Source organism: Carassius auratus, chromosome 46, assembly GCF_003368295.1.
Source record: "Carassius auratus strain Wakin chromosome 46, ASM336829v1, whole genome shotgun sequence".
In the NCBI taxonomy this organism is placed as follows: domain Eukaryota; kingdom Metazoa; phylum Chordata; class Actinopteri; order Cypriniformes; family Cyprinidae; genus Carassius; species Carassius auratus.
In genome coordinates this window covers 17,317,767-17,332,378 of record NC_039288.1, presented here as the reverse complement: position 1 = coordinate 17,332,378, position 14,612 = coordinate 17,317,767, and the positions used below count along the sequence as shown (strand labels likewise).

Sequence of the window (14,612 nt, the reverse complement as noted above, 5' to 3'; positions counted from 1 at the left end):
TCCTTTGGCTTCAGACTGTGAGAGCTACTCCCTCCGGGCTTCATCTCCACAGTCTCCATCATGGGAGAATCAGATCAAATGATTCATCCCTGCTGATCGTTTAATGTCTGTGATTCAGAAGATCATCCCTGCTGATTCACTAGTGTCGACTCAGTGAATCAGCAGGGAGTTGATTCATACAGAGCAGGAAAAAACAAGTAGTACAGAGATAGTGAGGAATGCTTAAATGCAATTGGCCACTTGGTTACATAAAGTTGGAGTGCAATTGGCTGATTTAAAGTGGAATGCTGGAATGTTATTAGCCCTTTCTTGCTTATTACAGCCGCAAAATGGCAGTCCATACCCTGTAATTTCACTTATTAGATTTTTGCCTATGTGTGTGTGTGTTGCATGAATAGTTTTTCTTACCCAACAGACCACAGCAGAAAGCAGTGGGACCAAAGTAGTCCACCAAATTCCCCCGAAATTGATCAATGTTTGCCCTTTGTGCAGAATGACTATACAAAAAAAAAGAGTTGTTGAGCTTTTATATTTTTATTTTAGTTGTACAGAAAAAACATTGCACAAAACATATCCTTTTGTGTTCAACCCCAGAATTTTTTTTGAATGACACTAGGTTGAGTAAATTGTCACTAAACTGTAATTTTTGGGAGAATGTACCATTTAATTTAAATTTGTAAACTAGGGCTATAAATAATGTTGGGGAAAATTTTAGATTTTTATGATACGATTCCAATTCATGTTTGTTACTTTTTAATTTTTTAATTTTATTTATTTTATTCATTAATACAGTTGTAGGTTTAGGTTTCCTGTCCTTGTTAGTAGGGCTGTGCAGATTGGCCAAAATGTTTAATAACAAATTTTATTTTATAGATGATAACATACAGTATCAATATGACTATAAAATAATACAAATATTAAAATATATTGAACAACAACAGTAATAATAATAATAATATTTATACATTTTGTATATACTTTTTATAATATTAACTTAAAAAAATGTAATTAAAAAAAATAAACAAAATAAATACTGCTATCATAACTTTCCACTGTAAAATATTTCAGAAAATGAAGAAAAAAATATTGTGTATTTAAATGATGCACTGTATCTTTACATCTCTTCTCCCTCATTTTACTCTTGAGTGTGTCGTTCTGCAGTGGCTCTATAATGAAGAAAGGTTCTACCTCTAGCTCTATCCTACTTTACAGTCCCTGTGTGTGTGTGTGTGTGTGTGTGTGTGTGTGTGTGTGTGTGTGTGTGTGTGTGCTAGAGATAAATGGAGTGTAAGTCCTCAATCTCTTCAGTGTGTGGAGAATGATTAGCGTGCGGTTAAATCCAGCGAGGGAGATAGGCTCGTCCTGTGAGGAGAAACAGGAATGTTAAAAGGGTAAGATAGATTTGTTGGATGTGAAGACTGTGTGTGTGTGTGTGGGGAAGGTGAACGGAAGCATTCATGCTTTAGGAATGACATCATTGCAAATAATGCTTACGTTAGTGAGAATAAAAGCACCGCTCTGCTCTTTCTTTATAAGAAACGCTCTCAAAGATAAGAAGCCTCATGTTCATCTATCTATCTATCTCTCTGTCTGTCTGTCTATCTATCTATCTATCTATCTATCTATCTATCTATCTATCTATCTATCTATCTATCTATCTATCTATCTATCTATCTCATTTTTATCTGTTTTTTTTTGCTCCAATGCATCTGTGAGGCCATGACATATTTCATGATTCCTCTCTTTAGTTAGTATTCATGTCAGCGGAAGGAAGTGCATGACAGGAAGTGATGTCATACATCCTCATGAGAGGCACTGTTGTGCTGAATTGGTGAAGATCTGCCTCATCCTCACTCATTGTGAAGTTGTGAGAGGCTCTGAATGACTCACAGTCTCTTGCAGCAGAGGAGGGTTTGGCTATTATAGGTGCAGCACTTCCTCTGAGAGCCGTACTTCTGAAGAATGTGGTACTGAGAGACAATACGCCTCTACTCACATAATGATTGTTTTCATCTCTTTCTGGAGCAGTAAACATGACTGTTGTGCAGTACTTTTGGCTCCGGCTGATGACATCATCTCTGATGTACAGTAGCACTTTCTAATGACATCATCTGTTTGGAATGCTGCTCTGTTGTTTAGCATAAGATTCTATTATGTGCAATTTCCTGAAACAACCTCTCAGTTTTCGTGAGTGTATATTGGTCTATCCATCAATCCATCCACCCATCCATCCATCCATCCATCTTTCTGTCATTCTGTCTCTCACAGTGTTGTCCAATTGTAGAATTTATTAGTCTATAAAGAACAGTGGCCCACTTTTCCATTGCTTTTGACTCTCTTTCTCTCTAAACACATTTAAAAAAATTTTTTTATGAATATATCCAACATTGTTAAATTAAAATAATGTTAAATGCAAGAAAAAAATTAAATCAATGCTTGTTTCCAATCTCCAAAAAAACACAATGTTTAAGTTTTTTAATAAACAGCTAAAGTTTTCAGCTGCTTTTGACTCGTGAGGTTGAAGTATTTTTCAGTCTAATTTCTGAGTGTGTGTATATCATGTGATGGATTCGTAGGTTTTATGGAGCATTAGTTTGTATTTGTGCAAATCTGAGGAACCAAGTATGCTTTATTTCAAGAAAAAGCTCTTGAGTAAGAAAGCAAGAGCTTTGTGGCTTCCCAGAGGAGAGCTTGTGTGTGTATGAGCCCCTCGGCCTGGAAGCACACAAACACATCCATTCAGAGAGGAAGTGTGGTAAAACATGTGATGGTTTCAGAGACAGAGAGAGAAGCGTGTTTCATAACTGCAACACGTTTGAGACGCAGTCCAATCGGATGTTGCTCAAATCTTCAGCAGATCAAGTCTATATCATAATTGGTGTGAAAGATGCAGCAGTGATGCCGAGTAGTTTCTGAAAGTTTCCATAGTGTTGCTATGCATTTTATAAGTTGTTTGCTGATTGATTTTTAGCACGGAGCTATAGTTTTCAGGGTTTTCTGGGTGGTTGCTAATTGGTTATTTGCTGCCTAAAGTCAAAAGGCTGGCCTCCATGTATTTAGTTATGATATTCCGATCTCTAAATATGACTCTGATTGCTCTATTCATGTTAATTTTGGTTTTTCCACCTGTTTTATTATCTGGCAGGTGAAGGTAAGTCCCATTGCTTAGAACAATAATACCAAACTGAAGAGAGCATGTTCAGCTCCAGACAAAATGTTGATCCAGGATATTCACGTAAACGTAAACCTGTTTAATGTAAATTGTATTACACATAAGCAACATTGACAGTAACCCATCAAACATCACCTAGTGAGGGTATTTGCCATATTTATGATGGTAGAGGAATATCTATTTATTATATCTATATGAGTACTTCCTGTACTTCAGATTCAAAATAACATTAAATAGTAATAGTATATAAATAATTCCAAGATAACACTGCTTCCCGTTGATTTGAAGTGCTGGAAAATTAGGAAATTATAAATTATATAGACTAACTTTTAACTGGAACCCTAACATTAACCATAAAATGGATATTTTTTCATTTGTTTTGTATGTTAAACTATGGATAAACCTTTTAGTATTGTTGAACCCAAAAGAATAGCTAGGTCGGATCATAATCATATAAGAGTAGTAAATGAAAATCTGTGTATGACATGAAAGACATAAATCTCTGTTCTGCTTCGAAACAGGAAATAAAACAAAGAAAACCATTTATGACATAACTGATAACCTTTACTGCAACCTTTAAGGCTTTCACTTCTATTTGCATGTAAATGTCTGTTTGCTCAGTCGTGTGGGAATAAGGCAAGGTGGACGCTCACACACACACTGCATACATTCACATATCTGTAGTCACATTTGGACACACTGATCGGACGTCTCAGCTGTCCCGCTCGGGTGTGGCTACTGTAATAGTGAAGGATATCAGCCCGTTGACTTTTGGGGAGTAATGGACCCAATTAAAGTAGAGACGCTGTTAAAAGTCCAGCAGTTACGGGTAAGTTCAGTCAAGTTGAGTGTGTGCTTGTATTTGGTGCACTATATGTTTTGACAAAAAGTTGTAGTTGTGTCAGACAAAGGCATGTTGTCTAGTACTGGTTATACTAACTGGCTAAAGCATGGTTATGTCTTATCAGGGATCAACCGATATATCGGCCGGCCGATATATCGGGCTGATTTTTGAGGATTTTACGTGTATCGCATCGACCGATACGTGAATGATGCATTTGACGATAGTTTTTTCCGAGCATTATTTATAGACAGGCGTCCACAGGCAGCTCGGTGTTGCCCCTCCCCCACTAGCAGAGTGCTGGAAGCCTACTCTGGTAAGGTTTGAAAGCATGTTTAACTGTTTGATTCAGCTGAAATATTGCCATACACTTTGAAAGTGGAAACACGTTGCTCTATATGTGTGTGCACATATATAGCTAAGAAAGCCTGTGGGTCAAAATGGAAAACGCGAATGCCTCGTCTATAAAACAGCTTGCCATTGCATTTAGGGAGCTGCAAATAGCTAAGTAATGGCAGCTGTTACGAACACTGGTCATAGGATTAAATAATGCAGAGTTGCCGAAGTTGTTCAGTGATTCCGTGGTATTTGTAGGAGTTTTATTCAGCGACCCGGTTGCGACACACATGTTTTGGTGAGATAAAAAAACATCTCAACTTTTCAGAATGCTGCAAGCGAACGCAGGTCATGTGATAAAAACAACCAACTTTTCCATGACGACATCAAAAGCTCATAGCTGATACTTCCTCGTCATTGTGGAGAACGCAGTTCATGGTTGCATAGCAACGACAGACGCCACGGGAGCGCAAGCACTTGTGAAAAGGAGAACGCATTTTTAGACGCGATATGTGAACGGCCCCAAATTCATCATAAACTTAGAATCTATTGATTTTAAAATAGTTTTTTTTTTGTTTAAAATGGAGATCATGATTACATATATCAGACAACTACACAGAATAACATGTTCCAGTCGATTAAACATTTTCTTTTAAAAAATTCAGTCTCATTCATAAATCACTGTTTAATTAATGGATGATTCACAGTTTTTTTTTAATGAATCTCTTGAGTCTTCTTGAATAATTGATTAAATGAAAATCGGTACATCGGTAATTCGGTATCGGCACAAAAAAATCCATATCGTTTGATCCCTATGTCTTATAGATAAGATTATAAGTCAAATAAATGGAGTTTTAGTTATTGAGATTTTAATGTGAACTGTGAGATTGATATGTGACCGTTATACAAAAGTTATGTTGATTAACCTGAAAAAATGTAACGCCATGTTTTCAAAATAATGCTCAGCTTGAGCAAACTTGCAGATTTCTTACTGAGTTTGGGGGCAGGACTAATGACAGTTTGGGACTAAATGTCTGACCAATGGTAAACGGGGAATGTGTTTAGGGAAGCCGGTTTGTTTAGTTTGGTGATAAAAATAGCACCGAAATTACAGGCTTCATCTTTAAATTCACAAAAAAAAAAATGTTTTCAGAAATGCTAGTAAATTTCACATATAATTACAAAGAATCTGCATGAATAACATATTGAATGAAGTAGAAAAACTTAAATAATATTTTCTTGTAAAATGTATTCCAATAATTTTTAAAATAATAATCAAATAATATCATTACAATATCTAACTTAACAATAAACTTATAATATGTTACTTGCTGTTTCTTTGTAATAATTTTTAAAATTTACTACCAAGTTCTGAATGGAATTCGTTTCAAATAATTCCTAAATCAAATTTTTTTTTCAGTGTAAGAAAGCTTGTGTAAGAAAGCTTTTCAGTGTAAGAAAATATGGCTCTTAAGTGTTACATTTTTGCTGTAATGTAATGAAAGTAATCTAAAAAGTAATCTACAGTTAAATCCACAAATAGGCAAAATCCATAATTAATCATCAACAGCTTATGTGATCACAATAATAAGTAATAATCAAGATGTTTAACTGCTCCAGCAAACCAGTTAAAACGTGTGGTAAGACGTGCACATGGAGGTTTAATGTCCCGTATGGTGGATGTTTGCCTCATCTGGATGTTGAGTTTGCACTGAGCCTAGATGATTGTTTCTGAAGACTGAAGATAAAAGATTCAGTGCTTCTTAACACGACCTGCAAATAGACTGAGACTGGGACAGTACAGGCCCACTTCCATAAAAAAACACACACACACACACACACCAAAGCCCAACCCAGGCCATCGACCTCTGGAATGACAAGCAAATGTGCACCAACACACACACATACACATACACACACACCCACACACACACACACACACATATTGTCCTGCTGCTGGGGTCACGTTCTGCCCTGTAACTGGAGCCAACATGTTTCCTGCTGCATGTGTGTAAATGTAAATGAGTGTGTGAGCATGTGTTTGTGGTCAGGCATAGAAAACGTAAAAAACAGTGTGTGTTTTACAATCAGAACAAGAGAAAATGACCAGACAAAAGTGGGAAATAATTACACACATTCCCATAATGCACTGCTGAGCTGTGCTAGAAGCAGTGAGTGTCCACAAGGGAAGTGTGCACCTGAAGTAGGTCACCTGATCTGAGAAACACACACTGAGTATCTCACTGAATATCAAGAATATCTCTTTGAGTTTGAAACTTTGATGTTCTTGATTTTTAAAAATTTTCTGTATGCACAAACAAGCTTTTAACACTCAAAGACAAAGAAAAACACAAAATCACATCACATGACCTTGGGCTGGACGATATGGCCAAAATTTCGATATAGGTATCGTATATTGATATAAATATCGATATACGATATAAAATTAATTTGCCAAGTCTATGACACCGGTAGAATATGGTAGAAAAAAAAACAGCACAGATAAATTAGTTCACCTTTTATTTGTATTTAGCCTTCATACAAACAATAAATGTGAAATCACTGTCAAATAATCGTCTCAGACTCACCTAATTAATATTAATATCTTTATCTTACAACATAACTTATTAACTTTGTAATAACTTTATCTTTGTGTATAAAGACCTCTAACACTAGCTTGCTCTATTCTTTTTTTATTCTATTGGTTTTCTTTTTATTAATTATATTATAAAAGCCCATGCTGTGTTAACCTAACTGAGACTTTTTATAGCACTTATATTTCATTGCTCTTTTTGTTGTTTTTGATTGCTTCCACTGTCCTCATTTGTAAATAACTTTGGATAAAAGCGTCTGATAAATGAATAAATGTAAATGTTAATGTAATGTAACTTCAAAAGCTTTTGTAGCATCATTACTCCACTCACATGATTCTTCAGGAATCATTCTAATATTCTGATTTACTGCTCAAAAATCATTTATCATTATGTTGAAAACAGCCGAGTAGATTTTTTTCAGGATTCTTTGATGAATAGAATGTTCAGACGTACAGCATTTATACTTTTGATCAACTTAAAGCATCCTCGCTAAACAAAAGTATTAATTTATATAATTTATTTCCAAAAGAAACTAAGAAATACTGACTCAAAGCTTTTTTATGGTATATTATATAATGTTACATTATTTCAGATAAATGCTGATCTTTTTTATCAGATAAAGCCCTCATATGACCCCTTTAAAAAGAGTTGCATGAACATTCTATAAAATGTAATCTTCTGTGTTCTATGTTAGAAACATTATGTAGGTTATAAATGATGTTAAATTAAGTAAATGAAGACGGAAATGAATTTTCATTTTTGGGGCACTGTCCCTTTAAATGTGAGTTTCACCTGTTGAATATTCTACTGCAAATATTTCATCTACTGTGCAACTATTAATGCTGTTTTGTCTATCATGATGACATTTACTTCAAGAGTAGACTTGTTTGTCCACAAATTTGTTTGTGGGACTTTTTGGGACATTTTAGACTCCTGACTTCCTTAAATGTGGGTGTGTGTTTCAAAGGATGTTTACCTGCGGAAATTACCTGTACAATGGCACCTCACAAATGTGTTGATGAGACAAATTACCGTAATTTGTGACAGAGTGCCGCATGCATTTAGAAGGCCTCTAATAAAAGCGTGACAGTCTGACTCCTGTAGATAACATATGTTTTACAGTCAAATGCATGACGGTATGTTGTTATTTCTGTTTTCCAGTTGGATTTTGTGCACAAAATAAAACCCTTAGAGTTATTTATAATTGTTATATTAATCTATCTCTAGCTCTTCAGGAAAATTCCAGAGAGATGAAGCCATATTTGATCTGTAAATGAATCATTCTTGGGAACTGAATATTTTCAGTGAATCGTCTGAATGATTCGCTTATAAGTCATTCCTTTAATGTTCTGTTGAGATCCACGGAAATAAATGTTTACTTATTCTGTAAAAATAGTCTCGGTACTCAGCCACCAGAATGTCTCATAGGACTTGATCTTTTCGTGTGTGTGTGTGTGTGTGTGTGTGTGTGTGTGTGCTTGTGCAATGCCCATATCACATTTGCATAACAGATTTTGAAGCTCCATTATCAGTGATGTGTTTGTAGCATTTAAAATCATTCTGGTGTTTCCTTCACTGTTGCCTAGCATCCCTTGAGGTTGCTAAACAAATATTTGTGTGCGGTGTGAGCGGTGCTCCTGATGTATGCAAAGGTGAGAAAATGTGCATCGCTGTTTCGAATTAAAGAAAGTATCTTGAACTCACAAATGTCTGAGATTAGCGTGCAAATCTATAATCTGATCTGTTTCACTCACAAAATGCACAGTGGTACCACCACTGGTTTAACTGTATAGACTAATGTTCAAAAGTGCGGGGTCAGCAAGTCTTTTGTTTTTCAATTAATGCATTTTATTCAGAAATGCATTAAATGGATCAAAACATTAATAATGTTACAGTTTCTTTTTTAAATAAATGCTCGGCATATTAGAATGATTTCTGAAGGGTCATGTGACACTGAAACCTGGAGTAACAATGGGAGTAACAACACAGGAATAAATTACATGTAAAAAAATATTTAGACAAAACAGTTACTATAATTTGTAATAATATTTCACAATATTTATTTATATTTTTGATCAATTAAATGCACTTTTGGTGAGCATATTTCATGTAAATACAATGTATGTATGTAAATGTGTATATATCAACATACCATTGTACTGCCAGAGATTTTGTAATATATGCTGTTGAGAGTTTGTTTTATTGGCAGTGATTGAGCTCGTCTGCTGGCGGCATTATATACTGATTTTCTCAAGTTGATAACGCAGTGTGGTCTTTCTGACGACACATGTGAATAGTATGCATGAATAACAACTTTGTGAGCTGAGAAACTCTGATAAAGCAGTCAGTTCCTCTGTTTGGCGGTGAACACATGTTCTATTCCCAAGCTGCCTCTGATTGGTTTATCATAATGTCACTCACTTTTGTCTTTGTACTTGGCTTCAAGAATTAAAGTAGACCTGTATGAAAGAATATCTTTTTATTTATTTATTTATTTATTTTTTTACATGTTTTTACACGAATAGTATAAGTACATCAAAGTAAACTAAAATAAATGTATTACAAATATTTAAATATATTAATTATTTAATAAATGTAATCAATATGATATATTTCTTTTTCATATAAATATTGCATTGGCAACTACCTGAAATAAATAAGTAATAATGTACATATGTAAAACTATAATAACCCTGGTGCACACTTGTCATGCAGAAATAGTAAGTATTATATTAGTTATTTTTTTGTAAGGGTTGCCAGTCACTGTCAAAAAAAACGGCAGCTGTGGTTGCTGGAATTTTACTGTAAAAAATATGGTAGCAACATTTTATGTTTTACGGTTTAAACTTAAATTTACAGTTAAATACCGTAATTTCATTAACTGCTGGATGTTAATATACCAACCTCTTGAAGAACTGAAATCTGTTTTGTACCTCCTTTTAGATAACATTTATAGAAGGTACACAGTGTCAATTACACAAACACTAAACACCATCATGGAAACACACATGAAACTGAAATAATGCAATAAACATTCATTAAACAACTTTAGTGTAACACAAAACTCTAATGTACAAAACAGATAAGAAAAAAAACTAAGAAGAAAGAGTTATTTAATAAAAAACATCAAATTTGAAATGGAACGCAGGGAATTCTGGGAATGTCAATTTACAGTTATTCACTGTAAAATATGCTCACTTCCAAAAACGGTATAGTACTGTGAAATTATGTGTTATGTCCAATACAGTTTTTCACCGTATAGGGGAATTTACCGTTAGCATTTTTACAGTCTTTTACCGTTAAATACAGAGTCATTTTTTAACAGTATGGCATCACTGAAACCAGGCTCTGGTTATAGCAATGGCAACCGTGCTCTTTTGGTAGCGATGCCAATAAAAAACAGTGATAGTACCGATTTTAGTCATACTTAACTGACACAAAATATGGTATTTAAAACAATTACTGTGCAATGTGACAAAAATGGTAATACTATGGTACTTAAGTTAAGTTTTAACTTATTTCAATATTCAGAATGATTCTAAGTGGTTTAATTTGAATTTTGTGGTCGAATTCAAGGCAGAGAAAGTGTTTTTTGTGTCATTGTGGGAAAGGAAGTGAGAGGCAGAAACAGGAAGCAGTTACAAGTGCCCAATTCAGTTTATTAGGCACAGAAAGAACAAGAAGACAAGCAGTTTATGGGCTTTCGGTCTTAATCTGATGTAGATTTACAGGCAAACTGTCTAAATGTGAGAGAGAAAGTGGTGGCCGACCATAAAACTTACCATCGCTAGCCTCTGCCAGTTAAAACTGTGGTGAGTCACTGTTATAGAGAAAATAGATACAAATAAACAAAATGCTTCTAACATTCCCATCTAAATTCATTTGAATTTTACAGTAGTAGCACTTTTGGCTATTTTGGCGGCAGCAATGGTTACCATGCTAAGTCTTTTTAAGTTTCTCACAGTTGCGGTGCATGTGGAGTTCATAGGGTTGCCAGATGTTGGTTATTTGATAAGCGAGTTGCCAGATGTGATTGTGGTGTGCGATGTGAGCTGGAGCTGGAGTGGTGGATGGAGCTTTATTGATTTGGTTCTGTGAATTCTACACAGTGAAAAAACATTACATTTCCCTTAACAAGAGATTAGGTCACCCTACATGACTTTCTTCCTTCTGTATGCCGTATACCTTTTTCTTTATTTTCTCTATTCATTTTTGTCATTCTAAATCATTAGTACTTTAGTTCTTCAGATAAATCTCTGAGGAAGTAAACTACCTCTGTATAAAAGTGAGTTTGTAGTATTTGGCTTGTATCTTACCATTTAAGTTTGAGGTGGGTAAGATTTTAAAATGTTTTTGAAAGTCTCTCTTATATTAATTAGATCAAAATTAATGTCAAAACAGTTATATGTATTACAATTTAAAATGTTTTCTATTTGAATATATTTTAATGAATTTTCAGCATCATTACTCCAGGATTCAGTGAAAGTGCATCGTCAACACATAGTTCATTCAGTAGGATGTAAACAGCGCCCTCCCTGGCCTGATTGATTTGGTGATTTTACAGTCACATCTTCCATTCATCATTAATAAGGATTTATTGCTCTTCTCTTAATGTATACTTGTTTTTCAATCTGATTACTAGATATCTATACCCTGAGCAGAAGAGGAGTTTACCTTCCTTCTTCTGTATCTAAGTGCTTGTGATAATCTGAGTGTGTGTGTTTGCGTCTAAATTTAGTAACTCACCTCTCACTTCTTCTGGTCTGCGAGTTGAATCCTTGGATAACCATCCAACCTTTGATCTCAAAGCTTTCCTGCCCAAACTTCAGCCTACGGCTGTGGCTATCAAATGCAGTGTGTGTGTGTGTGTGTGTGTGTGTTTCAGGATGGAGAGGAACTAAACCTGAGAAGGCTTCTCTTCTCACATCACACTCTGAACATAAGCAACCTATATATGAAGACAGGAAGGTGTGTGTGTGTGTGGGCTGAATGTTAATGATCAATAACATTTGTCAGTTTGGGTGCAATTTCAGTCACAGGATCTGTGTGTGTGAATTTAAGTCGCTGGGGTATATTTGTAGCAATAGCCAAAAAACATTGTACTGTATGTATCAAATTTATGCATTTTTTAATGCATTTTAGCAGACACTTTTATCCAAAGCGACTTACATTGCATTTACTCTAACAATTTTCTTAACATGTGATCCCTGGGATTGAACCCTCAACCTTGTGTTTGGTAACGCAATGCTCTACCACTTGAGCTACAAGTGCCGCTTTTATGCCAAAAATCATTAGAATATTAAGTAAAGATCATGTTCCATGAAGATATTTTGTAAATTTTCTTTTTCATTATTTAAAATTTTTGATTAGTAATATGCATTGCTAAGAATTCATTTGGACAATTTTTAATTTTTTAAGATTTTCTCAATATTTAGATTTTTTTTGCATCTTCAGATTCCAGATTTTCAAATTGTTGTATCTCAGCCAAATATGGTCAGATCCTAAAAAAAATCATACATCAATGGAAAGAGCTTATTTATTTACCCTTATGACTAGTTTTGTGGTTGATATTTAATTACTTTTTTGTTATATAATTTCACATTTGTCTTTTTAGTTTAGTTTAGAACTCCCTCTAATTGTATTTAATTTTATTAAATTGAATTGAATATCAAATAGTTTTTTCTAGTTTCAATATGTGCCATGTGATCACTTGAAAATGTTTATTTAATGTCAATTTCTCACAACACTAACTTGTAACATTTTCATTTTCTAATGTAATGAAAAGTAAAGGTTTCAAGTTTTCTATACTAATTATATAAATCTAAAATAAATCGAAGCAATTTTTATTTCAGTTTAGTTTAGATTGAGAGTTTTAGTTAGTTTAGTTCATTTTTCATTTTTTTACTTCAGACAATTTTTTATTATTTTTTATTATTTAGTTTTAGTTTACACTAACAATAATAACACTGGTTCTTCTCCTTTTAATATTTCAGAACACATGTAGGAAGTTTTAAAGTGCCTGTGTATTTGGCACATGGAGCTGCGTGTGTGTGGGTGAGTGTGTATCAGATTTCCGCTGGCACACATACCTCACATACCCGGTAAACTTTCCCTGTCACTATTAAACACACTCGCACACAGAAAGACATTCAAGCATGCTGTATTTTCCCTGAGCATGATACTGTTAAAGAAACACACATAAATGTGCACTGTGCTCCAGCAGCTGTCTGTCTGTTTGTATCTTCTGAAGGCTGGGCAACCTTCAATAAAGATGTATTTTCATAGGCAAGCCAGTAGACGACAGGACAGATACCAGCTAGCTGCATGCCGACAGACCAAATCAATAAAGTCTGGCCACTTCTAGTCCTGCCAAGCCAGACTTTTCACTGTCAAAGTCAAGTCTGGGCCAATTTGAAGCTTTTTTTCTGGCCAAGAGCTGCCTTCTTAGACAGGAAGAGACTGTCTGTGTATTTTATCAACATATTAAGCAGCCAAGCAATACAATTTTGTTTTATGCACGGTACAAGTCAAAAGTTTGGAATAGTTAAGATTTTTGAATATCTTTGAAAGTAATTTTTCACGCTCACCTTGTCAAGTAAAAACAGTAATATTTCTGAAATATTATTGCAATCTAAAAAAGTAAGTTTTCTGTTTGATTGCTTTTTTTAATGTAATTTATTCCTGTGATCAAAGCTGTATTTTCAGCATTATTACTCCAGTCTTCAGTGTTGCATAATCCTTCAGAAATCATTCTAATATGCTGAATTACTGCTCATGAAACATTTCTGATTATTATCAATGTTGAAACAGTTGTGGTTAAAGTGATGCTGAAAATTCAGTTTTGCATTACAGGAATAAAGTACATTTTAAAATATATTCAAATAGAAAACACTTTTTTAAAATTAATAATATTTCACAATATTACTGTTTTACTGTATGTTTGATTAAATTAATGGTGAGCAGAATAGCATTTATAAATGGTTATTATTTTAAGCTTTTGACCGGTCGTGTGTAATATCATGCATGCCATGACCCACAACATCTTCATAGTTTCATTTCTGAGTTTCATTACCTGTGAAAATCTCAGTTTTAAGATCCTCAAAGGTGCAGTCGGAACTCGTCTTATGTAACGTAATAAAAAGTATCATTAGGCAAGTATAGAAAATGGACAAAAGCTGGAAATTTAACAATGAGTCAAGTGTGTTTGAGTTGCACAAGGTTGTGTAAGAATGAAAGTGCATTGCTGATGCAATTTCACAATGTGTTTGTGTGTTTCCTTGAGCCAAATTCAAGTGGGTAATCAGCTTAATAACAAAAATGGCATCAACCAAAGTTAATCTCCCAGTGCATGATGGGTAATCGACCAAAGTGGCTTAGAGTTGAAACTCATTTCTTTCCCTTCATCTCAACTTGTTGCATCTGTCCATGCAATTGTACCTATTTTTTTGTTTTTCACGATATTTTCTCAGGCTGCACTGTTTTTGTGTTTTTGTGACGATGCATGAAGAGCTGTATGATTTTTTTGAACAGAAGGCAGTCGATGGGTTCGCTCCGACCCCTTTTGACTCTCAACCATCTACTGGAGATAAAGATGCTCAGTAGTGTGAGTAGTTAAAGCGACGGCATCCCTCAACGACTAGACTGGACATACTATTACTATAGTAAACAA

At 34.5% G+C, this 14,612-nt stretch overlaps 1 protein-coding gene across 18 annotated transcripts in view; it reads left to right on the top strand.

Moving 5' to 3' along the window:
* Nucleotides 1–3,776: 3,776 nt before the first annotated feature.
* Nucleotides 3,777–14,612, top strand: part of LOC113064408 (formin-binding protein 1-like) — a 59,076-nt gene continuing 48,240 nt past the window's right edge. For 7 of the 18 annotated variants that reach the window (XM_026235226.1, XM_026235224.1, XM_026235220.1 and 4 more), the window contains exon 1: nucleotides 3,777–4,001. In XM_026235226.1, the coding sequence (XP_026091011.1) occupies nucleotides 3,954–4,001 (48 nt within the window). In that variant the 5' untranslated portion in view covers nucleotides 3,777–3,953. The remainder of the gene's footprint in view (nucleotides 4,002–14,612) is intronic. The other 11 variants (XM_026235229.1, XM_026235227.1, XM_026235228.1 and 8 more) reach the window with 3 other exon arrangements.